Source organism: Corvus moneduloides, chromosome 12, assembly GCF_009650955.1.
Source record: "Corvus moneduloides isolate bCorMon1 chromosome 12, bCorMon1.pri, whole genome shotgun sequence".
Classification (NCBI taxonomy): Eukaryota; Metazoa; Chordata; class Aves; order Passeriformes; family Corvidae; genus Corvus; species Corvus moneduloides.
Genome location: NC_045487.1, coordinates 1,475,366 through 1,500,772, shown reverse-complemented (window position 1 = coordinate 1,500,772; position 25,407 = coordinate 1,475,366). Strand labels below are relative to the sequence as shown.

Here is a 25,407-nt window from a genome sequence, read left to right as displayed (position 1 = left end):
TTCCCTGGCCCCAAAACTCCCAGTTCCAGGGCACAACTCCCCAGCAGCTCTGTTTGACTGCACAGCTGTGCTGCACTCAGCCCTGTCCTGCCCAAAAATGGGGGTTTCCCTCCTCCCTGAGGGGCTGCAGGACACAGAACAGGAACAACCAGACTGACAAGTCCGTGTGCACACCCACCTCACCTGCCCACCTGGAAACAAGGTTCGGTCCTTTCTCTTTCCTGAGGAAAAGCCTCAGCAGGAAAGCCATTATTTCCCAGAGTGGCTTTCTGGGACAGTTTTTAAGCAGATTTCAAGAACCAGCTACCAAAGCAAATGAATTTTGAATGCTGACACTGCTGAGTTTTCATGAAACCTCATGAAGTGGCTCACCTCAATGGGAACTTCTCACCAGGGTCCCTGCCCAGGTGGAAGAGCAGTGGCAGGTAGGTGTGCTCCTCCTGGGTGTGCGTTGTCACTCCAGACACACTCTGGCCAGGACAGAAATCAATGCCCTGCAGGAAAAAGGAGAGAGGTCATCAAAGGTGATGCAGGGCAGGCAGCAAAATCTGAGCTGATGCCACTTTCTCCAGCACTTTGCTCCAAAACACCAACAAACCTCAGAATTATTTTAAACCAAGAGTGCAGTCTGCAAAACACATTCTGAGCTGGAGGGGTAAAATAAGGTGACCAAGTGGTGTGGCACTGACATAAGAGCTGAAGCAAGGCCGTGCATTCTTGTCTTATAAAAATATAATCCCAATGAAATATTCATTAAAATGAAATGGCAGAACAAAAGACAAAGAGGTGGAAGCATTTAATCATTAAAATTCTGCATGTGGGAAGTGTTTTCTCTCTGGTTTTTAAGGCTTTGGAACGCCCCAGGAAGATGGGATCGCTTGGCACTTCTGATCAAAACCAAAACCCCAGGAGAAACATCCAGACACCCTGAGAGGCAGCAGGCACCTGCCAGCCTCCCTGAAAACCCCCCTGCCAGCACCTCAAGGATCAGTTTCTCTGAAGAATGAAGCAAATCTGGTTAATTTTTAAAAAAACTGGTGTGGTTTTGATTTGATTCATGGCAAACTGGTATTGAGGGACTCAGCTGGCCCTGGCCATGCCAGTGGGGATGAAGGGAGTGGAGACATTCCCACATTCCCGTCTCTGACAATCTGGGGGGGCACAAGGTGGGGTTTTCCCTGCAGCAGCAGTGGATATGAAGGGCACAGGTACTGGGAATCTCCCGGGGAGAGCAACTGGGAGCAGCAAGGGGTTAAGTGCTCGCTGGGCACCAGAGTTGCCATTTCCATCTGCCCCGAAGCCCTGCCAGCTCCTGCTCCCCTCCCAGCCCTGATTAGCCAGTTGGGAGCTCCCTAATCCCTGGCCTGCAGCCTCCAGGGCCAACAGAGCCCATTTAAACCCCGGGAAGAGCCAAAAATGCAAAAGCACTCATTTCCCTGAGAAGCCAATAAAGCAGGGCCCCCCCAGCCCAGCGAGGCCCGGCCCCAAATGGACTTGTTAAAGCTGGGTTTTACAATTCCAGCTCCCACGCTGTTCCTTACAATTCCCAAAGTGCCCCGAGACACGGACAGAGACATGGAGAGCAGGTAAATGGGAATGTTTCAATGGAAGTGGGAAAGCAGCTGTAGCATTTGCTTATAAAACAAACTGAAAAGGCTCTCTACAGATGTTGGTAGGATTTGATTGGCAAACAATTTTCTAAAAATATCCCATGTTTTTAATGGACAGCTGGTCAGTGGAGCAGTTAATATTCTGCTTTTCAATAAAGCAAGAAGTTTAGAAGCCCATGAAATTCCATTTATCTGCACAGAGCTATAGATTCCTGAATCACTGACTGGAAAAATAAGGGAGTTGCTTGATAGGTTGGAGTGGCCCTACCAATAATGGACTTTAAATGGATACAAAACTGATTGACCTTTCCACCCTGTGACGCCACAGGCCTCTGAAACACACAGGGAAAAGAGATTTTTGTGGGTTTTTTTCTCCCCCACAAAAGAACCAGCTAATGAAAAGGTATCAAAGCCTCCATAACATCCAAATTATAATTTGGATGCAAATCAAACAAGCAATTTAATTAAGAGCCTGCTAATTGGTACAATGCTCCTCGGCTGCGACTGCTTCAGCGTGAAAGATTTTCGTCTCTCGGGTGTTTGTTTAGACATTGCTCTGTTTCTATTTTATCTCGTGTTTCCTAGGAAATCCTTGTAGCCCAGACTCCAAAACTCAATCCCAAAGCTTCCCAGGAAAGAAAGTGCTGGGACAATTTGCCTGATGCCACCAGCCCAAAGCTACCTGTCATTCTAATTTAAGCACTCAGTGCCCTCTTGAAAAGCAGTCTAGTGGAGAAAAATCAAATAGGTAAATAAATAAAAACCCAAGAATACCATTTTAGGACATTTCTAAGGCATTCCAACTTTATCCCTGCAAATGAAATGGAATATTGCTATTTTTATGTCCTGCGTGAGAGTCAATATTCAACCTGCAGAGAGAGCTTCAAGGATTTTCTATTCATCAACAAACGAGTGAAAAAAAAAAGATATAAATATATAAAATTCAATATTATTTCTTTTGTACAGATATGGTGATGTCTGGAGCTGGAGAAGAGCCAAGGGCTGCCTAAGCCTGTCCTACCCACCAGGACACCACCACCCAAAACCAAACTGTCCTGTTGCTCCCTGGAAGCTGTTTATTGTCAGACTAATGGCATTAATTGTTATTGCTGATAACAACACGCAGGAATCAATAGTTTAAGCACATTCCTAGTATTTGTCCCTGCTCCCTGTCCAAGGTAATGGATGGAGTCCCCACCCCTGGAGGTGCTCAGGGAAGGACTGGAGGTGGCACTCAGTGCTCACACCTGGGGATCGGTCACAGGTTGGACTCCATGACCTGGAGGGCTTTTCCAACCTCCAGGATTGTGCGATTTGCAGGGATCACTGATCAAACACAGCACAAAGGTCACTCCCTGTGTTTCGGCAAACTCTTGGAGCTTTTCTCCGTCACAAAAGCCTGAAAGCCAAACCAGAAGCTCCTGTCTGGAGCATCTCCTGCCTTCTAAGGGAGCCCACAGAGAGCATCAAGTGGCACCAAGAACAGCTCAGCTCCTGCCCAGCTCAGTGTTTTGCACCACCACATAAACCCGTTTGCTGCAGGAGAGATTCCAACAATCCTTTCCTTCATTTATTCTGATTAAAACATAACATTCCCTGCCCACCAGGTGAGCCTTTCAGCGATCACCCTCCCTGTCCTTCTCAGCAATCACACAGCCCGGCTTGTTTTTGCATCCCTGGGCTGCAGCAGCCTTTAGTTGCACAGCTTTAATTTCCAGAGCAAATGGCCCACAGATGCTGTGTCAATATAGACATGAGACAAACACAGCCGGTTGCCAGTTTGGGCTCGCGGCCAAGAGATGGAATCACCACTCGTGTTAACGGGAGCCCTCTGGCAATCGCTCAGCCTGGCTCCAGCCCAGCCGCTCCGCCTGGCAGGCGGCACCTCGGGCTGGAGCCACACCAGCCGGGCTCTGCCTCCTGCTCCGCTCTCCTCGCTCCACCAACGCCACCCAGGGCACCAAAGCCAGGGTAACACCGCAAGGAGAAGAGCGCAGCTGTCAATGGAAGCCGGGAATGTCGCTTCTTGCTGTTTGCCACAGCACAGGTGTCCTTGCTCTGCCGGTCATTCCCGGTGAGATCCTCCTTGGGATGAGCAGTCAGCTCCAAGTGTGGGTGCCAAGCTTCAACCCCCGTGCACCCAAAATTGCTTCTAATGTGTTAACAGGCTGGAAGAGCCCCCCGGAGATGGGCAGCCCCCGGAGATGGGCAGCCCCCGGAGACGGGCAGCTCAGCGAGCTCCGATCGATGGCTGGTTCATACGCTCAGAGGACCACAATCAAATGTCATTATTTGTGAGGTTCTACTTGACTTCACATCCCCTGCGCAGAAAAGGCTTTATCGATCCCTTCACGTGGAGGAGAAGGGCAATCACAGAGCCTGACTGGAATAACCCCTTTGGCATTTCGCATTAAAACAATAGCGGCTGCTGGCAGGCGCCTCCACCCAGCCTTTAAAGTCACAGGAGCGCTCAAGGAACCCCACTGAAGGCTCCGAACAAGCTGACAGCACAAAGATTGATGTTATCAGCCCCTCTCCGACAACCCAAGGGCGTTTTCCACGTTTTCCCCTTAATTATTTTTTTCCTTTCTTGCATCAGTGCTCTTGGAAGGTACAAGGGCTGTTCTGTGCTGGATACTCTTGGTGGCAGGCAGAGAAAAGGAAATTTCCTTTCCCCTGCTACCTCCTATTCCTGCCTCCTCTACGCAGCATTAAATTAGGAAATTCCTGAGGATTTGCTGCCTACTCAGGTAAATTTATAGAAAACACCCGTTTTTCCCCCTTTCAGACTCCTACTTCCAAAAACCCCCAGGATTTTACAGGTTACTTCCAGTAAAAGTCCTGTGTGTTACACTGTCCAAGAGGGATCTCCCCAGGTTTATCCTCAGTTCTCCCTTCGCTCCTGCACACGTGGCTATTTTTATCACTGCTGATTTTTCCTACAAGAAAAAAAAAGGTGAACAACAATGGAAAAGCTTTCTACCCACCAGTGCTAGAGCACCAGGGACTCAGCCCACATGCAGGAGGGAGATTTCTCTGCCTCTGTCGAACTGTTTAAAAATACAAACACATTTTTCAAGTCAGGCTTCCTTTCATCTCTCTCTGTCCCATTTATCACCTCTTGAATGTCAGAGATGTCAAATTATGTAAACATGAGCCACCTATATAGATGGAAGCCAGGTAAACAGCTCCTAATAAGCATCCTGTGCAATCCACAGGGAAAAAGTCCCACAAAATGCTTACTCCCACTTGATTCTGTAGAGTGAGCCTTCCCTTTATGCTTTCAAGAGACCACCCCCTCAAGAACCAAGAAATCCAGTTAATCCAGCAGAAAAGGCAGCATCAAGGTATCCTCCAGCACTGAGAGAGACTACAAGACTTCCTGACAGGAGTCAGACTAGAGAAAAAAAATGGCTTGGGGGTTAAAAAATAAACAAAACCTGGGAAGAACAGAAGAGCACAATTCATCTGTGTGTCAGATGACAAGTCCTAATCCCAGGCCATAAGGCAGAGGATGCAGACCAGTAAGGGCATGTTTCTGTCGTGGGACTTGAGGATGACTGTAAACCTGTGTGCTGCCTGCATGGGATGTTTCCAGAGTAAATATTCCGAGTGCCATATGGAGAGGAGCCTTCAGATCCCTGCTCTGCTTTCCTAGGCTTTGCTTTCTGCAGGCTGTGTCTCTCTGGTACGTTTTTATTTGTGTGTACATTCTTTATTACTGAACCAACTCACACCCCAGTCAAACACAGCTTTCCAGGTGAGGGGCCACATCCTCCCTCGCCCATCCTGGTCATCCTAAACAGACCCAGGACAGGCACCAGCTCCCCATTTTCCAGCATCAACATGAAAATAGGGTTCTGGCTGCGTTAATGGGATAATCTCACCTAAAAGTCAAACAAAAACGTGGATTAAACCCAGGGCAAGTTTTCTGTACCAGTGATTTCCCACACAGCCAATTACCAAGGGAATGCTGGAAGTGAAAGGAGGTCTGGCTAAACCCTGTCTGTCAAAATCATGAAATATTCACCTACCCATAAAACAAACCTCTTCAAAATGTGCAGGCAGCTGTTTTGCCACATCTGGCCAACTTCAGCTCTCTTTCCAATGGATGACAACAAAACCACATATTCCAGGTCTGAGTGGGGACCTTCAGACACAGAGTTTCATATCTGGAAGTCTTCACAATTTGGAAAGACCTCTGACGATCATACAATTAACAAATCCTCATTAGCTCGAGTTCTACTGGGATGGCAAATCAAACTTATTGAACAAACAGGCTAACAGTCAGAATTCCAAATGCCACAGATGTGCATGGATTTATATTTGTTTTTCAAATGGAATTAGCAAACAAAGTGGCCTTTTTGATTCCAGAGTCCAACATCAACACAGCTGGGAAGCCCAGTTGTTGGGGTCCCTCCCCTGCCGTGTAGCCCTGGGAGAGGGGCCCTGAGGGCACAGACACGGGGTTTCCCTGTCCCTGCTCAGCCTCGTTCCCATTGGTTGGTTTGTGTTCCCTGCGCGGGCAGAAGGACCCTTGGGCCCGTGACTGGAACAGTTCCTGGGCAGAGCCCCGGCCATGCGGCTGGAGAAATAAACATCTCTGAAACAGCTAGCAAGAATCTCTGTCCGTATATATTTCCTTTCCACGGGACTCCTGGTTTGGTATATGCGTGTTGCAGGATCCCCACTGCAACAAATGGTGGAGATTTGTGAGCAGAACGATCCCCGATCCCTAAGTGACTGATTTGTGAGAGTAAACCCTGGAAACTTTGGATTCCTCTTCTTGGTTTTGCTTTGCTATTCCGTATCTAAACTATGGAGGAACCGTGGGAAGACTCTTGGCTCTCAGAGCCGCATATGGACATTTATCTTAAACTTAAAACGATTCTTGAACAACGATTTGTAAAGTTTAGCTTGATTCAAGCTCAAAAAGAACTGAAACACTTCCTGGCATGGTTGTTTAAGAACTTTTTCTATGTTTCTTGGGATTTAATTCTTACCAAGGGCTTTTGGAAAACCGTTTGGACACAGTTAATATTGGAGTCAAAATATATGCCGATGGAAGAATATTTTCGTGAATATTATTTAATTACCGAGACTGTTGAGCAATGTCAGCTGTGTCCTGGCGAAGGGAAGCCTGGCGCAGGGACCGTGCGGCCCAGGCCACGTGCACCGAGCGCTCTGCGAGCAGCAGCGAGGCAGTTCCCGCGCGCGGGCGGAGCCACGCAAGCCGCAGTGTCGGTGGCAGAGCGAGGCGCGGTGGGAGCAGCGGGACCCGGCGGTGCCCGCCTGGCCCAGCGCAGCGCGTGGTGGAGCGAGCCCCGTGAACGCCCGACCGAGAGGGGAGGCGCGCAGGCGGCGGCGGGCGGCGATGGCGGTGGAACGGAGCCGCGCCGAACCGAAACACGCGCTGGAGCAGGGCGCGGGGGGGTCGTCGCTCGGGGGCCTGGCCGAGACGTGGGTGCAGCGCCCGGCATCGGCAGCGAAGCTGCGACCAGAGGAGGCGACGCACGGAGAACTGAGCGGCGCGGCCCGGCCCGGCCCACGCAGCCCCGAACGCGACCCCGGGAAGAGCGCGCAGGCACCAGCAGCCCCGACAATTCCAACACGGGAGCGACCGAAGGAGAGAGCAAAGACGCAGTGAGACAGAAAACAGCAGCCACTCGGAAAAAGGAAAAGATCATAGAAACTAAGATCTTAGGGATAGTAAAATGGTATAATGTTAAGCAAAATTATGGTTTTATAACAAGGTGTGACAACCAGCAAGACATATTCCTGCATAGAACTGCTATTAAAAAGAATAACCCTGAAAAATGCATCCCAAGCTTGGGAGATGGAGAGGTGGTGGAATTTAAAATTATACGAGGTAGAAAAGGGTTACAAGCATCGCAGGTCACTAGGCCTGATGGTGTTTCTGTGAAAGGCAGTATATATGCAAAAAATCGTAGTCATGTTAGACAGTATCTCTATTGTAAGCCCCCCCTACAGTTTCCCTTTCCTAATCCCACCTTTCCCTTTTACCCTATGTCCTATTACCCCCAGTGTATTCCCAATCCGTTTTTTCATCCATGGTTTCCCTCACAAAACCATGCTTTTGCCAATTGTTTCCCCAAAAATCCCTTTCCAATGCCGAGTGGGGGATGAAAAGGGGGAGGGAAGAAGTTAAACCCTCTCCTGCCTCAGTTTCCCCACAAAGCATGCTCAGAGAATTCTGTCTCCCTTCTGTCAGCCCTAAGATGTTCCACAGAATCTGTTTGGACATTTAAAGACTCAGGAGGGTGGCTTGTTTTGTTTTGAAACTGTTCTTGTTATGTTTATCCAGTTGTTTTCATTCTCCTTTTATTAAAATAAAACGGGTGAGGTGTTGGGGTCCCTCCCCTGCCGTGTAGCCCTGGGAGAGGGGCCCTGAGGGCACAGACACGGGGCTTCCCTGTCCCTGCTCAGCCTCGTTCCCACTGGTTGGTTTGTGTTCCCTGCGCGGGCAGAAGGACCCTTGGTCCCGTGACTGGAACAGTTCCTGGGCAGAGCCCCGGCCATGCGGCTGGAGAAATAAACATCTCTGAAACATCTAGCAAGAATCTGTCTGTCCATATATATTTCCTTTCCACGGGACTCCTGGTTTGATATATGCGTGTTGCAGGATCCCCACTGCAACACCCAGTCACTGAAAGAGGGAAGTGTGTTGCAAGGTGAGCTTAGAAACTCCTCCAACAGGGCTGGGAACTGTGGAACTGCTCTGCATTCTGATTTATTTCTATTTTTAAACTTGCGAGGTTTGTAATTAATGGCTCGAGGACATGAGGAGAATTGGAACAAATCTCAGCCTCAGCTTCCTCTGCATGTTGTTAATGGCTGCTCTGGCCACTAATGTGCTCCAATTTTCCCCACATCAAGCTCATGTGATCCAAGCTGCAGGAAAGAGAGTGGATTTGTAATCGTCTCTCTGATGTACAGGATAATTGCTGACTTTTATCAGACAGCAGTTAAACAAAGACTCGGAAAGAAATAAATATTCCTTAATTGCAGCACTGCCACTGCTCACAGTGGGAGAGCCTCTGGAAGGAGTAGCTGGTCCCCATTATCACTGTTACACACTCAGACACGTAGGGATAAGTTTAGTTCCATGGAGGGGTTTATTTATTTCCCAACTGGGGCTGGAAGTGTGGCTATGTGCTTTTATCACCACGGAGAGCAAGAATTCCTGTGGGAATTTGCCACGCTCATGGCAAGAGCAGGAGGCCACCCCTACACCAAACACAAGGACAGAGGAGCTCCCAGTTCCTCCCACCCAGGGAAAACCCTCCACGGGTGATAAACAGGTTTTACTCACACACAAGACAAACAAATGATCTCATTTTATCTGTGTGGAATTAGCACTGAGACAGAATATAAAATACATTTCTAGAGCCAACTTTCCTTTCCTCCTCGCTCCCTGTAAAACAAGCTCTGACTCCTGGAGCACTGCAGTCTGAAAAAAGACAAACACACACATTTACAGCCCTGAATGTAAACGACTCCCTTGGAGCTGACACTTCCTTCTACCCCCCAGGACATCCCAATGAAAGAATCCCTGCACTTTTATATCCACAAATGTCACCAGCACTTAGTTCTGCACCTGTGACGCCTTGAGGACCTTCCATAAGTTCAAAAAAAGAAAAAAAAAAAGGCATTAAAAAAAAAATCATGCAAACAATCCCTCCCCAAGCCCAGGCTGCTGCCAGGATTGCTGAGAGCTGGGCCTTAATGCACTGGGTTCCTGTCTGAGGGTACCTCCAGCAAGGCACACGAGTGAAGCTGCCACTCAGCAAATGCCCCAGAGTTTAGAGCCCAAGAAAGACACAAACCCAAAAGGAAATAATAGTGCTTAACATCTAACTGTGAGGAGATCAGCCAGGAAGTGAATAAATAAGAGAAATAAAATGTTTCACACAGCGTGATGTGAGCTCACAAAAGTACTGATAACAGGTTAAACACATTTATTTCACTGTTTTCAAGCACTGCTGTTCTCTCCACTGGGCCTTTCCTACAGCTTTCCTTTCAAACCATCACAAACCCAACAAACTCATCCCAGTTCCATTTCAACAGTTCAGGGCACCAGGTGTTTTGTGCCAGGAATTTGGAGGTAAGTGGTCAGTGTGGCATCAGGCTCCAGAACTTCCCAGAATCACAGAATATCCCGAGTTAGAAGGGACCCACAAGGATCAGGGAGCCCAACCATAAGGGGACACCTAAAAGCTCAGAATTCAGCAGGGAAAGTTCAATACTAAGGGGGATTAAGTGCTGATTAAAGGGAGCCTCCTTCAGAACAACTTGGAATTTGCTCATTTTCCTCTCTTTGTCCCCGATTTCAGGAGAGGGGGTGTGTGAGACCAGTCTCCTTTGTTTTTTTAGGAACATACAATTATTTAGGTTGGAAAAGCCTCAGAGACCATCGAGTCCCATTGTTCCCCCAGCACTGCCAAGGCCACCACCGACCCATGTCCCCAAGTGCCACATCCATATGGCTGATAAATAGGAGGACTGGGACTCCACCACCTCCCTGGGCAGCTGTGCCAGGGCTGGACAGCCCTTTAGGGGCAGAAATATTCCTGATATCCAACATAAACCTGCACAGCAGCCCTGGTAGCTCTGAGGAGCCTGAAGCATGGTGACATCCCCCAATGGAAAGGGTGCCTGTCCCCAGGATCCGGTGACTCCAGGGACAGGTCCCTGTGCCATTACCTTGCTGTGCTCCTCCCAGGAGTTGCTCCAGGTCCAGTAGTGAGCTTTGTAAAGCCCAGCTCTCACTGCCATCAGCTCGTTGCCACGATAATAGAAAATGGGCCTGCAAGGAGAGCAGAGCTGCATGAGAAACACCAACAGCCCGGGCCCAGCCTCCTGATAAGGGCCACAAACCCCTTAATGGCATCTGACTTCCCATGTGGATATCAGGCAGGAACAGGCTGCCTCCTAATAGTCTCCTCTGCAAGGTTTTCAATTAACATTTCTTAAAGTGCTCATCAAGTTGAGAGCTCACACAGTGCAAGAATGAAACATTATCCAGCTTGGCTGCCAGTGATTGTTAATCCTTGAACTCTCAGCCCCTGGGATTTCCTCTGGAGCGTGGCGGTTTCAACGTCAAACAGCTCTCAAGTGCCTGGGTGGGAGGGGAAAAGTGGGATTCACGGGCTCTGGGATGCTCAGCCTCCTCTTCCCAGCAGCTCCACAGCTCTGCCATCGAGCTGTCAGTGTCACACGGACAGGGTGGCCGGGAGGACACCAGCTGCTGGCGTGTTCTGGATGACATCTCCGAGAAACTCCATATGGAAAAACCTGGCAGCCAGACCTGCTGTGCTTTTAACTCCTATCAATTTTTTCCCCCCAAACCTCACTTTGCAGCATGTAAACACACTGTTAAAGCTGCATTTGTTCCCAGAGGTTTCCCTAATTAATAATTCATCTGGGAAATGCATCTCACTCGCTGCATCTGTGCACTTCCCTGGGCATCCCAGCAATGTTCCTGTCAGTTTTCCCAACAAAACACTCCTGGTTTGTTTGAGGGAACAGCACAAAATTTTACTGGAAGGGACTGTCTGCAGGAGAGGGGGTTGATTTGTTGGTGCAGCTCCTCACACGAGGTCAGCTCTTCTCTCCAGCTGTTTTGGGCTGCTGACAGGACACGAGGGCAGAGCTGTTTGTCACTGTCAGGGGGGGGCCTTTGTCTTTCCTTCTCAGATGCCACCCAAAAACGACTCACTCCGGTGATGCCACCTTGAAAAACCTGTCCCTAAATGCAAGGTGAAATTTAAATATCCCTGTCTGAATGACAGCAGTGGCCTTAGAGCTCTTTCAGCCTCACACAAACAACGAGCCTCCCTCCTTTGTAACCACGAGCTGCCACCAGGAACAAGGGGGAAACAACTTGGTCCCCAGGAAGAAGGGGAAGCTGCTCCCAGAAGGGCCCATTCCTGCATCCTTAACACACCTGGAAGTGAAATAAAGGCAGCCAGAGACCTGCCAAACTGCAGCACCTGATCTGAACCAGTCCCATCAACAAAATCTCCCAAAAATATTCCACCAAGTGCTCCAGCCTCCTTTTCCTTCCCATGAACACTCAATCTTTGACCAATTATGTCCCCCTTTGACTGAAGGTTTTAGGTTTTTCCTTTTTGAAAAAATACATTTTTTATTTTGAAGGAGGATTCCAGCTTGTACTCAATATTCTGATACACATGATTTCTTTTTTCCCCCCCCATTCACTTTTTCCTTTTTAAGCTTAAAAGAACACAACAACTGCATCTTCTGGAAAGTTTTTGAGGAGCTGTGAAAACTTCATCTTGGTCAGGTCTAGGGGAAAAAAAAAAGAAGGAAAAAAAGAAGGAAAAAAAAAGAAGGAAAAAGCCACAATGTGCTTTAAGTGACTGTTATTGTAACACAAACAAGGGGTTGGTGCCTGCACTGAAATTCCCTTTTAAAACAACAAAGAAACTTTCCAAACTTCCAGAAAATGGGCCAGGCTGCGTTTGAGGAACCTGCAAGGCTCCTGTCAGGTAACACTCAGGTGTGCTCCTTGCTTAACAGGCACAGGAGGAATTTCACAGCACAAAGGCTCTTATCCAACGAAGAAAAGAGCTCCAGAAATGTTTTCCATGCATAAGTTTCCTTGCTATCTCCCAAAGAATACGCTTGTAGCCAGATTTCCCAGGCTGCCAAATTCCTCACCAAAATCCCAGCTCCAAGACCTCTCTTGACCTCTGACAGTTCCAATAAAATATCTGTTGGCAGGATTTGCTGTCAGATCTCGGTGCCTGTGCCCAAGAGCTGACAGTACACAAAGATTCCAGGTCTTCCACCCAAATCTATCCCTGCAGAAGCACTCCCAGATCCAGGACCTTGGGAAGAGGTGTGTTTCCAGGTCCTCTGCAGCAGCACAGCCTTTACCTCCCACCTCTGCAGCAGGACAAGCACCCAGCACACTCCAGGCTGCTTTTCCAGTGATAAATAATGGATTCTCCCCCAGCCAGGCTCCAGTTCTCAGGCTTTTATCTCCCCTACTGCCATATGTTGTTCCAGGGATCCCTGCTAACCCTGTGACATTTTCATCTGTCCCCAGACTCCACTGTATGGCAACACGCCACATGTCAGGAATTCCCACCCCAGCTTGTTCCAGCGGAGTGGGAGCACAGTGGGAAGCTCTGCTGCTGCCCCACCTCACAGAGTGGGAGCAAAGCTGCACCCATTCAGTTTCTATTCAGTATCTGTGAGCTGGTGTTAAAAAAACCAGCCCTGAATTTGGCATCCCCTCAGCCAGGAGCAGGGCTGGCAGCTCGGGGATAATAACTGACCTGTCAATTAGCTTGCCCTGCAGGATGACAGGTAAAAGGTCGATGCCATCAATCTGTCTGTCACTGGGAGGCTGCAGACCCGCCAGGGAGAGGCTGGTGCTGAACAGATCCATCACACTGCCCAGCTGATGGCTGACCTGGAACAAAAAAATCAACAGAAACACATTTGCAAAGAGCCTTTCAGGAAAATCCATAAGGAAACAGGTTCCCTCCAAAGCTTCCTGAAAAGCTCTCCCTTTACACTGCTGCAGTCACCAGCAAACTCCTCTGAAAATAATAAAGCCAAGGAAACAACCCCTATTTCTCCACTTCCAGGGAGAATTTGCATTTTGATTCTTTTTTTCTCCATTTTCCTCTCCCTCTCCTCGCTCCTGTGTATCCCTTTTCCAGGAGCGTGTCGTCGCAGGGCTCAGCCTAATTTAGCAAATTCCAACTCATCCGTGGATTGAAAAATCAGCACTTACACCAAGGGAAAAAAAAGTCCTCTGTTTGTGCCCTTCTCCAGGTCATCTCTGGAGTCCAGAATACCCTGAGAGAGTTCCCAGAAAGCACAGGGATAGATGGATAATAACAAAAAGAGCCTGATGACTTCATCTGCAAACCATTTCCAACAATTCAAGAACTGTAAAGTTGTGGTATTTTTAGTCCATATTTTAATAAGGGAGGAAAACATCTGGGTTTGGCTTCAATGGAGATGTGCAAGGGGGTTTTTTTTCCCCTTCTTTCTTACTTAGAAGCCATACTCATCTCTCTGCTCTTAATTATTTATATTTTAAAACCCTACAAAGTCTGTTCTGCCTGATTCTTTCTGAATCTTTTCTCCCTCCCTGACCGTGGGAGCTGTTGTAGGGTGTTTAATTAGTCAGTGACACACTAAATTAAAGCAGATACTGCCAGATCAGGAGCACCAGGAGGCACCAGCACGAGATGTGACAGGGAAAGGGCATCTTCAGCCATAGCACTTGTTGGGAAACAAGAAACCATTGGATACAACCCCACATCTGTGAGTACCACAGCACTTTCTGACTAAAATCCAAGTCTAATCCCAACAGAACAATGTTGGGACTATCAAAGACTTTTTACCTCTGATTCCTTCTACTCGCAAACAGACCCTCGGCCTCTAAGCTGACACTAATTATTTAAATGCAACAAATGATGGCATGATAAATGAATTTTTGTGAGATACTAGCTCAAAAATAAAGGAAAACTGCTGTTTTTCCTGGGACACTAAGCCTTGTATTAAGAGACTGAGCTGAACAAACCGAGCACAAAGGAAGAATTAAGAAATTAAAAAAAACAAAAAACAACTGGAGAAAGCAACATGCAGGGGCCTAATTACAAGTTTAACATTACAATATCACATTACTTGATTACAGTCATTTCAATTTTTAATGGCTTTCATTCATCAGGAGGTGTTGGCAGGAACACATCTTATTAAAGCTGCATGCAGGAATCCTGCCACAATTCCTTGGGAGGAAACAAAGTGCAAAGCTTTAAGCACAAGAGGAAGCCTGGCCGTGGAAATCCCTGGGAAAGCAGCTGGATCAGCTGACCAACACCAACAGGTCCTGGGCACTCGAGTTCAGGATTTATCCGTGGGCACTGCCTGGGAAAGGTCCTGCTCAGCCTGGCCTTGGGGGCAGTGACAAAGGGAGATGTTTCCCAGAGAAGCCGTGGCTGCCCCAGCCCTGGAAGTGCTCAAGCCCAGCTTGGATGGGATTTGGAGAACATTTATTCCTTATTTTAGTGCAGCCTTTCCCTCTCCTTTAAATGATTTTAATCATCCCATCCCACCTCCCTGCTCCAGCAGGGCTATCCCAGAGCACAGGGCACAGGATGGCATCCTGGCAGCTCTGGGGTATCTCCTGAGGGAGACTCCACACGCCCGCTGGGCACAGGGGAAAGAAGCTCTGCCTCATGCCCAGGTAGAACTTCCTGGGATCAGTTCCTTCCTGTGCCATGGCTGGGCCCTGGGAGCAGAGCCTGGGCCCTGCTCTGTCCCCTCCCTGCACATGGACATGGCTGAGGGCCCCTCTGGTCCCCGCATATGGACATGGCTGAGGGCCCCTCTGGTCCCCGCACATGGACATGGCTGAGGGCCCCTCTGGTCCCTGCACATGGACATGGCTGAGGGCCCCTCTGAGCCCTGCTCTGCCCTGTCCCTGCACATGGACATGGCTGAGGTCCCCTCTGAGCCCTGCTCTGTCCCCTCCCTGCATATGGACATGGCTGAGGGCCCCTCTGGTCCCTGCACATGGACATGGCTGAGGGCCCCTCTGTCCCCTCCCTGCACATGGACATGGCTGAGGTCCCCTCTGAGCCCTGCTCTGTCCCCTCCCTGCACATGGACATGGCTGAGGGCCCCTCTGGTCCCCGCACATGGACATGGCTGAGGGCCCCTCTGGTCCCTGCACATGGACATGGCTGAGGGCCCCTCTGGTCCCTGCACATGGACATGGCTGAGGGCCCCTCTGGTCCCTGCACATGGACATGGCTGAGGGCCCCTCTGAGCTCTGGTCCCCCAGGCTGGGCAGCCCCAGCTCCCCAGGGCTGGAGTGCAGGGCATGAGCAGCTCCCAGCACCTCAGGCCAGGCTCATTCCCAGCTGCAGAACTCCAGGGAAGAGCAGCTCGGACCCCTCCTGCTGCCCCCACCCCACACCCAGAGCCAGCCCCTGGCTGAGCCCTTTTGTAATCAGAGCTCTCACAATTTCTACATCTAATCCAAAAGTCACTTTTCCTGTTGTGGCTCCGTCCCAGCGCCTCAATCTTTTGATAAGAGGCAATCGCTGACCCCGGGCTCGTGCCTTTAATGTCACCTCATTTATCCAGAGCGTGGGGACAATCCTGGGGGGCCACCACGCTCCCCTTGTCCTGGCCCTTATTAACCAGCACCAGATGTAGATGACTCTCTTTAATCATCCAATTACGTTTCTGGTCTCAGACAACATTTTTGCCGTGAAGCAGAGAAAACTTCTTAAGGAAATTAAATGCCCATGCCACAGCCACTTGGATTTATCTGTGCTCTGCAGCACCACATTGAAGAAGGAAAAAGGGAAAAAAAAAAAAAAAAGGTTAATATTTATATAAAACTTTGAAGTATTTTCAGAGGAAAAATAAAAAAATTACCATTTTTCTCCTGTCAACAGGGCTCTTTCATTCTAGCTGCCTTTCCCTTTTATTTATTTCATTTTTTTTTAAAGAAAAGAAAAAGAAAAATCCAGAGAGGGCAACAGCCCAGAGAAAATAAATAATATATAAACGGAGGGAGATCAGATATTGCTGTATCAGTGAGGAACAGCCGGTATTACGCACGTAAGGACGGATTTTTTCCCCCCTCCTTCCCCCCCTTCTTTTTAATAAACTCTCAGTATCCACACAACGTCTTTAAGAAAATGAAATCCTTTTGCTGTGGGCCACGGCGCTGGAAGAAATAGTCCCCAGTGCTGTTATCAGTGCTTTCAAGCTTTAACTCTGAATCAAAGGCGACAATTAATAAAGTCGCCCCCGCCAGGAATGGAAAGGAGGAAAGCTAAATATTTGAAACTGGGTGAACAAATGTCAGGGTGTTTTTAAATAAAATCCTTTTACAGTTATCACAGCGAGCAGACCTGATATCCCTGTCTAATTCAATTTCAATTTGTGCCCCATGGGAGATAGGGAAGAAAAGGTTGCAATGCTGTCTTTGGGTTGATATGTTCTTTTCTCCTTCAGGAAGCAGGCACGAGAGAGGAAGGGGAGGAGGGTGAGGGGAGAGAGGAGGAGGATTCAAATACCAACAGAATATGTGGGGGTTTTTTTTCCAGCTGGATCCTTCCAGAAGGCAGATGTGATGTGGGGAATGTTGAAACGCTGATTTGTTGTGAATTCACCTGGAAAACGGAGCCAAGGAGGGAAGTGCAGCAAGGCTGTTTGTGTGTGAATAAATATTCCTGATGGGGGACCAGAACTCACTGAGTGTTGATGCCAAGAGCAACACAGACTCCTGAGGCATATTCCTCCTCCAAAAACCTGCAAACCAGCCAAATGCACCAATTATCCCAAGCTCCACAGGGAGCCTGGCAGGTGCTCCCACCCTGTCCCCTCACTTCTTCTGTTTAGGCCGGGGTGCTCCTTTATTTCAGCACATCACTGTGCTCTCTAATAAAAACAAAAACCCCAACCTGCTACATCAATAAAATTATTAACCGACTGCCAGGTAGAATCATGGAATGGTTTGGGTTGGAAGGGACCTTAAGGCCCGTCCTGTCCCACCCCTGCCATGGCAGGGACACCTCCCACTGTCCCAGGCTGCTCCAAGCCCCAATGTCCAACCTGCTCTTGGGCACTGCCAGGGATCCAGGGGCAGCCACAGCTGCTCTGGGCACCCTGTGCCAGGGCCTGCCCACCCTCCCAGGGCACAATTCCTTCCCAATATCCCATCTATCCCTGCCCTCTGGCAGTGGGAAGCCATTCCCTGTGTCCTGTCCTGGCACTATCTGCCCATATAAAAAGTCCCTTTCCCTCCTTGTCCCACGGCACTGGAAGGCTGCAATGAGGTCTCCCTGGAGCATTCCCATCAGCAGAAGGAGTTTTCCACCCAATAACTGCATTTCACTGACCAGAGACACGAGCTCTCCTTTCCTGGCTCCAGTTGTTGCACCTGAAACAGCTCCTGGCCCTTCCCTTGCTCCTCAAAAGGAACAACCACTGCACTGGGAGCAAATCCAGCGCAGGAAGGAGTTGACCCTTCAGCTCTGTGCTGAAGTTCAGATCTCCCAAGCCTCTGTTTCCTTCAACTCCTGAAAAGAAGGAGCAACGAGAGACTTTGAAGGGGCTTTCCCACATTTTACAGCTCCTTGGAGCGCACAGGACTGGGGCTGGGCAGTTAAAACTCCTCCAGAGGATGGGGAAGCTACAGCAAGGTACAGAAAAAAAAGCCAAAAATGTCGTGGTGGACACAAGTCTCTCACCTGTGGTCAGGGCTGCTGAGGGAGCAGTGCTGGAGCCTCGAAGGCAAGAACACAAGCAGAAAACACAGGTGAGTTTCTATTACACAGTTACTGAGCAGCAGCATCACACTGGGAGCAAAGCAGCACATCCTGAGCATGGAGAGCAGCACTGGCTCCCCAAGGCCCCCACGGAGCCCTGGGAGCCCTGACACACACCTGGCACACACCTGGCACCGGGAGCACCCCGAGCTGGAGCCCGGGATAACGAGGATTTAAAGCTCAGCACGTGCTTCAGGGTGATACTGGCATGGTGGAGGAGGGATTTTGGGTGCCTCCCAAAATGTGGGAGCTCCAGGCACGCTCTGCAGCTCAGCTGCCCAGCCCACCCTGCACACATAGCTCTGCAGAGCAATGCCTGGTCCCAGGAGCTCAAGCAGCAGCTCCCAAAAACTACCTGGGAGAGGAGTCCCAGCCAGGCAGGAAAGAAGCAGGCACAAGGATTTCTCTCTCCTCCTGTTCTTAATTATCCTCAGAGTTACTACAATGGAAAGAATTTTTAAATTTGGGCATTTTCTCGTCCCCATTTATAATGCATGTTTACTTTTAGCACATTATTTAGTTTGGACCCAGCAAACAAAACACTCAGCTGCAGTTTCATGTTCTCCTTTGCTAGCCCAGGGCTGTTGTACTTGGCTTGCAAAGGCTTTATGGAAATGTTTAAATTTAAACAAAAAGACTGTTTTCATTTCAAATTAGAAAAATAATAAACCATCCTTGGTAGGTTTGGTGAACTCTCGAAAAATAATGAAACCAAACCACCCTCCTGCCCTCAGCTGCAGATCTGAGCTGCCTCATGGTCCCTCCTAAATGTAAATGATAAATTATCATTAGCCTGCCTCAATTAAACCACCCCAATGGAATGCAACTTCGACAAATGTTTTATTTATGAACAGTCTGCAGGCTCAAGCACGGTGCCCAGTTAATGAAGGATCACTTTCTTCAGGGCTCAGAGATGCTCAGCAAGGGGAGGGGGCTGTGCTATCCCTGTGATCCCGGCCCGCAGCAGGATTGATTGCATCCCTCTGTAATGAGAGCTGGGACAAGGGGGGCTGGCAGTGCCACTGGGGGGTTATTTTGAAGTGATCATATCTGCATTTGTGTGCAGGCAGCACACAGCAATAATGTGGTGTCTGAGCCTCCCTGAGTGGAACTTTCATCAGGCACAACGTGAGAGATGTGAGAGTCAAACCACTTGGTACCTCAGGGCATGGAGAGTGTGGGTAACAAATTCCTGCTCTTTACACTCTGATTTGTTCAAACACATGAGAAATGTTGAGGTCCAGAAGAGTAAACGGTTTGTTAAAAAGAGCAGGAAGACAAGACCAGAGCCAGGGTGCTCCCAGCAAAGTTGAGCACAGACCCTCTAAATGCAAATCTGCATTAAAATGGCACCGATTTCTGGGGCAGCAGCAGCAGCTCCTTATTTACACAAACCCCTGGACTTGGGGCACGGTAAAAGCGTGAAGCAAAGCCCACCAAGCCCGGCAAGGACCTCTCCACTCCCTGCAGTCCACCCGAGGCTGCTGAGAAGGGCCCAAAGCAGAGACTCACCCCTCCTGCAGGGATATGGCCAGGCCACCAGGCAATCGCCGGCTCCCTCATGCCACCCTCGAAGGTGGTTTGTTTGCCACACAGGAAAGGCCCATTGCTTCCTCCTAGGGGCAGAAAAGCAGCCTTAAAGCCCACAAAATACCAGCATTTCAAAAGGACACTGTCACCCAGGTTGGTTTTAAATGAATTCTCATTTCTGCATGGTTGCTTCTTCAAACAACATGACCAGAGTTGGGTTTTTTGTCATTATTTCCTTGTTTGTTGTGTTGTGTTTTTGGGTTTTTTTTTTCAATATCCATTTGTGATGAAATTTTAGGAGTGTCTTTTCAGCACAGGGAGAAAGGGACAGTTAAACACACCTTGCTATCAACAACCAAATGAAAAACAAACCCCCAACAAACAGGAAATACCTCACTGGTGTTCTTCCCTCTAGGGGTGTTAACTGCTGTCTGTAACCAAACCTGACACTTTCAGGCAGAAATAGCTTTTTTTTCATAATGATTTTCAATTTTAAAGTACCGGAACAATATTAGAGGAAGGTATAAGAGTGAGAAAAATAATCCTGCATTTCCTGAATCACTCTCAGAGATGGCCAGAGCTTTGCAGGAATATCTGGAGTTTTAACCCAACCTAGGAGCTCAGGAACAACCAGGGAAGTCTCATGACTGACTCCAGGTCACACAAAGTCAAAGCCAGCTGAAATCAGAACTCAGGTTACTCCCTGCTCTGTGGTTCAATAACCACAAGACAAGTCTGCCTCCAAAGAGGAGAGAGCAGGTTCTAAAGTCAATTTGCAGTGATTTTCTCCAGAAAAACCCTCACTTGAACAAAAGAAAACTCATGAGGTAACAAAAAATCATTTCTCTTCTTGATATTTTTCATGAGAGCTAAAGAATGAGAGACTCTTGGACGCTCTGTAATTGCTCAGAAGGCTGAAATATGCATTTGGCAGATGCAGAGTAAACACCCTGCTAAGTTACTGAGCCTGGTTCCAAATAAATTACAGAATATTCCCTCCCTGACAGTGCAAATACACACAGGTAACAGCAACACTGGGGCAGGAAAAATTCCATTTGGCCAAGGACACCTCCTCCAGCAGTGATCAGAAGCACTGAACATAAATTACTCTAAACATAAACACTCTGTCTTTTGAGGCTTCTCCTAACTCCTAACACAGACCCCCCACACAGGTTTTTTTTTTCTTCTCATAGAGAGAGAGTTAAGCCTTGATTTGCCAAGCCCAGGTTTGTTCAGCTGAGCCTCACCTTGTTTGGGAGCTGAAATGAGAGCAGCCCCATTATCAGAGGTGAAAAACACGAAGGTGTTCTCACTGATCCCCAGCTGCTGGAGATGGTTCAGGATTTTCCCAACGCTGTCATCAATTTCCCTCACAGCATCCCCATACCTGGGGCAAAAGGAGATGCAAAACACTCAAAGCAGCAAAAAAAAAAAGGGTCAGCACAATGTGTTCAGTGGACTTAATTTGTACCTGTGCTGCAGAAATCCTTCTCATGCATCAGGTTTTCTGCTGCCACTGCAAACTTGTGTCTCTGACCTGCAGAGAGCAGCCCCTCTGGGGTACTGAGGGTCAGACTTTGCTCAGGTGTGAGCCCCTCTTGGACAGAGAAATTCAGGCATAAAATTCACAAACAGAGGCAAACCACCTTGCCACAGACTGGGAGGTAACAACATCGTTTTCCTTATGGTTAGAAACTCTTTGAAGCAACACTCCCAGTGTCTACAGAGCTCTTTGCCTCCTCCAAACTGCACTTTTAAGAGTGCTTTCCTGTTCGCTGGTCTGATTTATAGGCTTTTAAAACAGGCACTAATCATACAAAAGCCTTCTAAAAAATCATCTGTGCCACAGACAGCATTTCACTCCTCACACAACTGGCAAAGGAGCTTAGAGCCCCCCTCCTCCCCCTGGGGTCACATGATCTGCAGTTCAGATTAAAGCCAAATTATGGAAGAACAATCCAAGCAAATAATGCATTTCAGCACACACACACACACTTGAGGAGTGATCCATCCCCTTGGATCTAGAACTCTGCTTAGGCTGCCTGTTCCAGCAGCACGAGGAATTAATTACAACAACCCCAACAAACCAATGTCCCCAAAAGCAGGACTTACAGCCCTCTCTGACTCGTGCCCAGGAACTGTTTGGAGGCATAAACAGGAGCGTGGGTAGCATCAATTGCCCAGTATAAAAAGAATGGCTGCTGGCTGGCCTGCTGCTTGCTAATAAAATCCAGAGCTTCCTGTAAACAACAATAAAAATGAATTTATCCTCTGCTGTCGAAATCTCTCCAAAAAAACAAAAGCATAAAGTCACCTTGGCTGAGAAGCCAGCACTAAAATAGTACCTGCAGGTAGAGCTGAGTCAAGTTGGCTTCACCTGTCTTCAGATCAATTTTGAAATCCTCATAGTATCTTAAGATAAAAGGAATCAGAGAGGGAAAAAAATCAATCCTAAGGAATAAACATCACAAAATGGATTTTTTCCCCTTTTAAGGAATTTCTTCCCTGTGTAAGGAGGTGACAAACAAGTCACAGTCAACACTCAGCAAACTCTCTCCAGATGTGAAAAACATGTCACCATAATTGTTCTTACAGGAGAAAGTGGTGACACAGCTTGATCCAAATTAATGACTTCAAGTTTTGGACAAACCTGAGGGACTGGCCTTTTGCTGTTAAGCTGTTAGAAAAGGGGCAAAATGCTTAAAAATCTCATGGTGCTTCATAGAGAGCTGGGCAGAATGTGAATAAAAATTCAGAAGTACAGAACAACTTTCAGTAAAACAGAGAAATCCTGGAAGCAGAACCTGGGAATGCTTTGGAAACATTATTTTAGAGGGACCTTTAGCCACCAGTAAAGCAGAGAAGAACCTGGGGAAGTGCTCAGGGGAGTAACAGCAGTGAAATGAGATGATACCAGAGTGAAAAATGAATGGACAAGAAGGGCACAGACTGGGAACACGGAACGGAGTTATGCAAACACACAAAATGTTATTCCAAACAGGAAGAGAAGGAACAAAGAGGTCTTTCAGTACAGAATGGGAGCAGCTTCCAAGAGTGCAGTGAAATCCTCACAGGAAGCCTTCAGGGTGCCAGGGATGAGCAAACAGCTCTGGGAGGGCAGCTCCACATCCCTACACTGTCCACATGCAACTTCCAGGTTGGTCTTGGTGCTTGGACCTTTATTAACCACAGAATCACAGAATCCCAGAACGGTTTGGGATGGAGGGAACCTTAAAGCCCACCCAGTTCTGTAATGCCAGCAGGGAGAGCCCAGAAAATCCCACTCCCAGGCAAGGAGCTGGGTTACCTGCCAACCATCTCCCAGTCCCTGTACACGGGGATGTTGGGGCGCTCTCTGCTGTCGTAGGGCCCAAAATGGCAGTTTGGGGATCCAAACCACTCATCAAAGCCATGTTTCAGGGGGTGGAACTGGGGCCGGTGCCCCAAGTGCCTGGGAACAAAAGCAACAGATTGCAGTTAAAATTCTACTGCAAAGAAGCAAAAACTCAGCTCACCAGAACAGCATGCAAGAACACAGTCTTTGCCTAAGAAATGAAAACTCAAAGTACTTCAATCACATAAACGACTCCAGAGCAGTGTCTTGAGCTCTCTCACACTTGTTGCAAGCACAGCCATGCAGACTCACCCCAGTGCTCACTTATATTCCATTTTATTTACTCTCCAATCACTGTTTTCCATTTTTTCCTTCCACTGGTGTCTTCTTCCATGCTGTCTGATGATCAGCACTCATGGACTACACTGCCCCAAACCACTGCAGAGATGCACATAATGTTTTACTTAAGGATTCTGATCTACGACAAGTCTCTTTTATCCCACTGAGCTGTAAAAACACAAGGCAGAGCTCATGAAATGCACCATTCCATCCTCATCCCCTTTATGGAGTACTCACGCTGCCAAAACGGTACAAAGAGACCTGAATGGAAACGAAATGAGGTTTTTATGTGCACATGTGGACATAAAACACGTTTAGCTACTCCTGATGACAGCTCCTCTCTACTGTGCAGCTTGAAAATCCTCCATCCTTAACTTCCAGATGAAGCTCCTCTCTAATCTCCAGTTTTTGTACTGCAAAATCGACATTTCCTGCATTTAAGACAGAGAACACCCATCCTCTGTGTCTTTAAAGAGCATCTTGGTAGCTTAAATGTTTATTTAATCATTCCATCTTCCCCTCACGAGCCTGCATCTGCCCCCTGTCCACTTTGTGCCATCCCCCTCTGCACTTTCTGAACATAAAGGGCATAAAATGCATTCCCTGGAGTAAAATGATCCTTGGAGTTACTCTGAGCTATTCTAAACTGGGTTATTACAGGAATAATCATCATTCCAGCTATGATTACAGCTTGTGATGTAACTGCCACTGCCAGCCTGACCTGCAGGATTCCACCCTTTCCCCATTTGTGGGAATACAAAGTTATTCCTGGCTGTTTCTGTAACAGGGGAGACGGAAAAGCATCTTATTCTAAGAAAGCCCTAAGAGCACTTTCAGAGACATTAAACAATGACTGAGATGCAGGTCAGTCTCTGCCTCTCACAGCACAAAAATCTGAGATTTAATGAAACACAGCAAATTCCACACTGGTCACGGAAGATTGCAAACTTATAATTAAACCATGGAATTTACTGTCACTGGATACCCTGAAAAGTTTTTAGAGGGGATGATGAAACAATAAGAAAATTTTCTGCTGGAAAACCTTGAAATTCTCTGTGCAGCCAGGATGAGACTCCACTTTAACTGCTGTACCTTGCATTTCTTTACACCTTTCTAGGGAGCAGGTAGCACTGCCAGTTTTTCAGCATCACTCCCAGCCCTGTCCAGGAGAAGTTTTTGGATGCACAGTAATGCCCTGCACATTCCTATTTAGTCCTGTTCCTGCTAACAGCTGCAGGTCCTTCCAGACCTGTCTTTTTCCAAAGAACTGGAACCAATCTGCATTTGCCATGTTTATTCCTTTTCCCTGGGTGTATGAATTTACATTTATTAGCACTGAACTGCAGCTGATTGCACCCAGCCCACTGAGCTGATCCTTCAGGGCCACTCTCCTGCTGATAAATAATTCACTGTCTTAGGGTGCTTTGCTTTCCTCCCAATTCCAGCAGGTGAATCCAACCACAATTCAAACCCACCCTTCTCTAACCTGTTAATGAAACTGATAAAGAAATTCCTGTTACTTTCCACAGGAATTCATTTATTAGTAAAAACCCAACATATAGCAAGAGACGAAGATAAAAATCATGTAGGTGCCCAAGGCAAATTCCAACAGAATATCCTGGTGTTTCCTGATTAAATAAGTGGTGTGAGGTGTGCATGAAAGCACAGAGTTGGGGAGTTTATAAATATAAATACACACATAAAACCCCATCAACTCTTTGTATGAAGATACATGGAAGTACTTGTAATGGGAACACTCAGGAATTGATCCCAGCAGGGGGAAGATCCATCACACATTCCAAAGTTGGACATTTGAGCTTCAAAACAGGGTTTTTTTTTTCTGTAATTCTGTTTTTTTCTGCTGCTCCTTCCCAACACATACAGCATGAAATCTCAAAGCAAGAGATCTCCAAATAAATTTACCATTTGCCAATGATCTTATTGATGTAACCAGCTTTCTTCAGGAGCTCTGGAAGCAGTAACTCAGAATCTGGGATTCCTCCTACTATATCCTGTGGTGTGTAGGCTGTGGAAAACAAATCAAAAATATCTTTCTGACTCTTAAAAGTATTACAGCAAACAGCTCATGGCTACTTAACATTAGAAGCAGTGTTACTGGGTCAGAAAAAGCAATTAGTTTGGAGTCCCAGCAATGTCATTCCTTGGAAGTCCTCCCATGGGATGGAGAGGATAAATTGAATCAGAGAGACCAAAGGGAGGTTTCCACCCACTTGTGCAT

At 47.8% G+C, this 25,407-nt stretch overlaps 1 protein-coding gene across 4 annotated transcripts in view; it reads right to left on the bottom strand.

Moving 5' to 3' along the window:
* Positions 1 to 25,407, bottom strand: part of GALNS (galactosamine (N-acetyl)-6-sulfatase) — a 44,491-nt gene that overhangs the window by 14,545 nt on the left and 4,539 nt on the right. For 3 of the 4 annotated variants that reach the window (XM_032122202.1, XM_032122201.1, XM_032122204.1), the window contains 9 exons: positions 25,092 to 25,194; positions 22,803 to 22,946; positions 21,841 to 21,907; positions 21,608 to 21,735; positions 20,743 to 20,882; positions 19,478 to 19,581; positions 12,938 to 13,074; positions 10,335 to 10,437; positions 373 to 494 (listed from right to left, as the gene is read on the bottom strand). In XM_032122202.1, the coding sequence (XP_031978093.1) occupies positions 373 to 494; positions 10,335 to 10,437; positions 12,938 to 13,074; positions 19,478 to 19,581; positions 20,743 to 20,882; positions 21,608 to 21,735; positions 21,841 to 21,907; positions 22,803 to 22,946; positions 25,092 to 25,194 (1,048 nt within the window). Of the gene's footprint in view, positions 1 to 372; positions 495 to 8,962; positions 9,082 to 10,334; positions 10,438 to 12,937; positions 13,075 to 19,477; positions 19,582 to 20,742; positions 20,883 to 21,607; positions 21,736 to 21,840; positions 21,908 to 22,802; positions 22,947 to 25,091; positions 25,195 to 25,407 lie in introns of those variants that run through there. The other variant, XM_032122203.1, reaches the window with a different exon arrangement.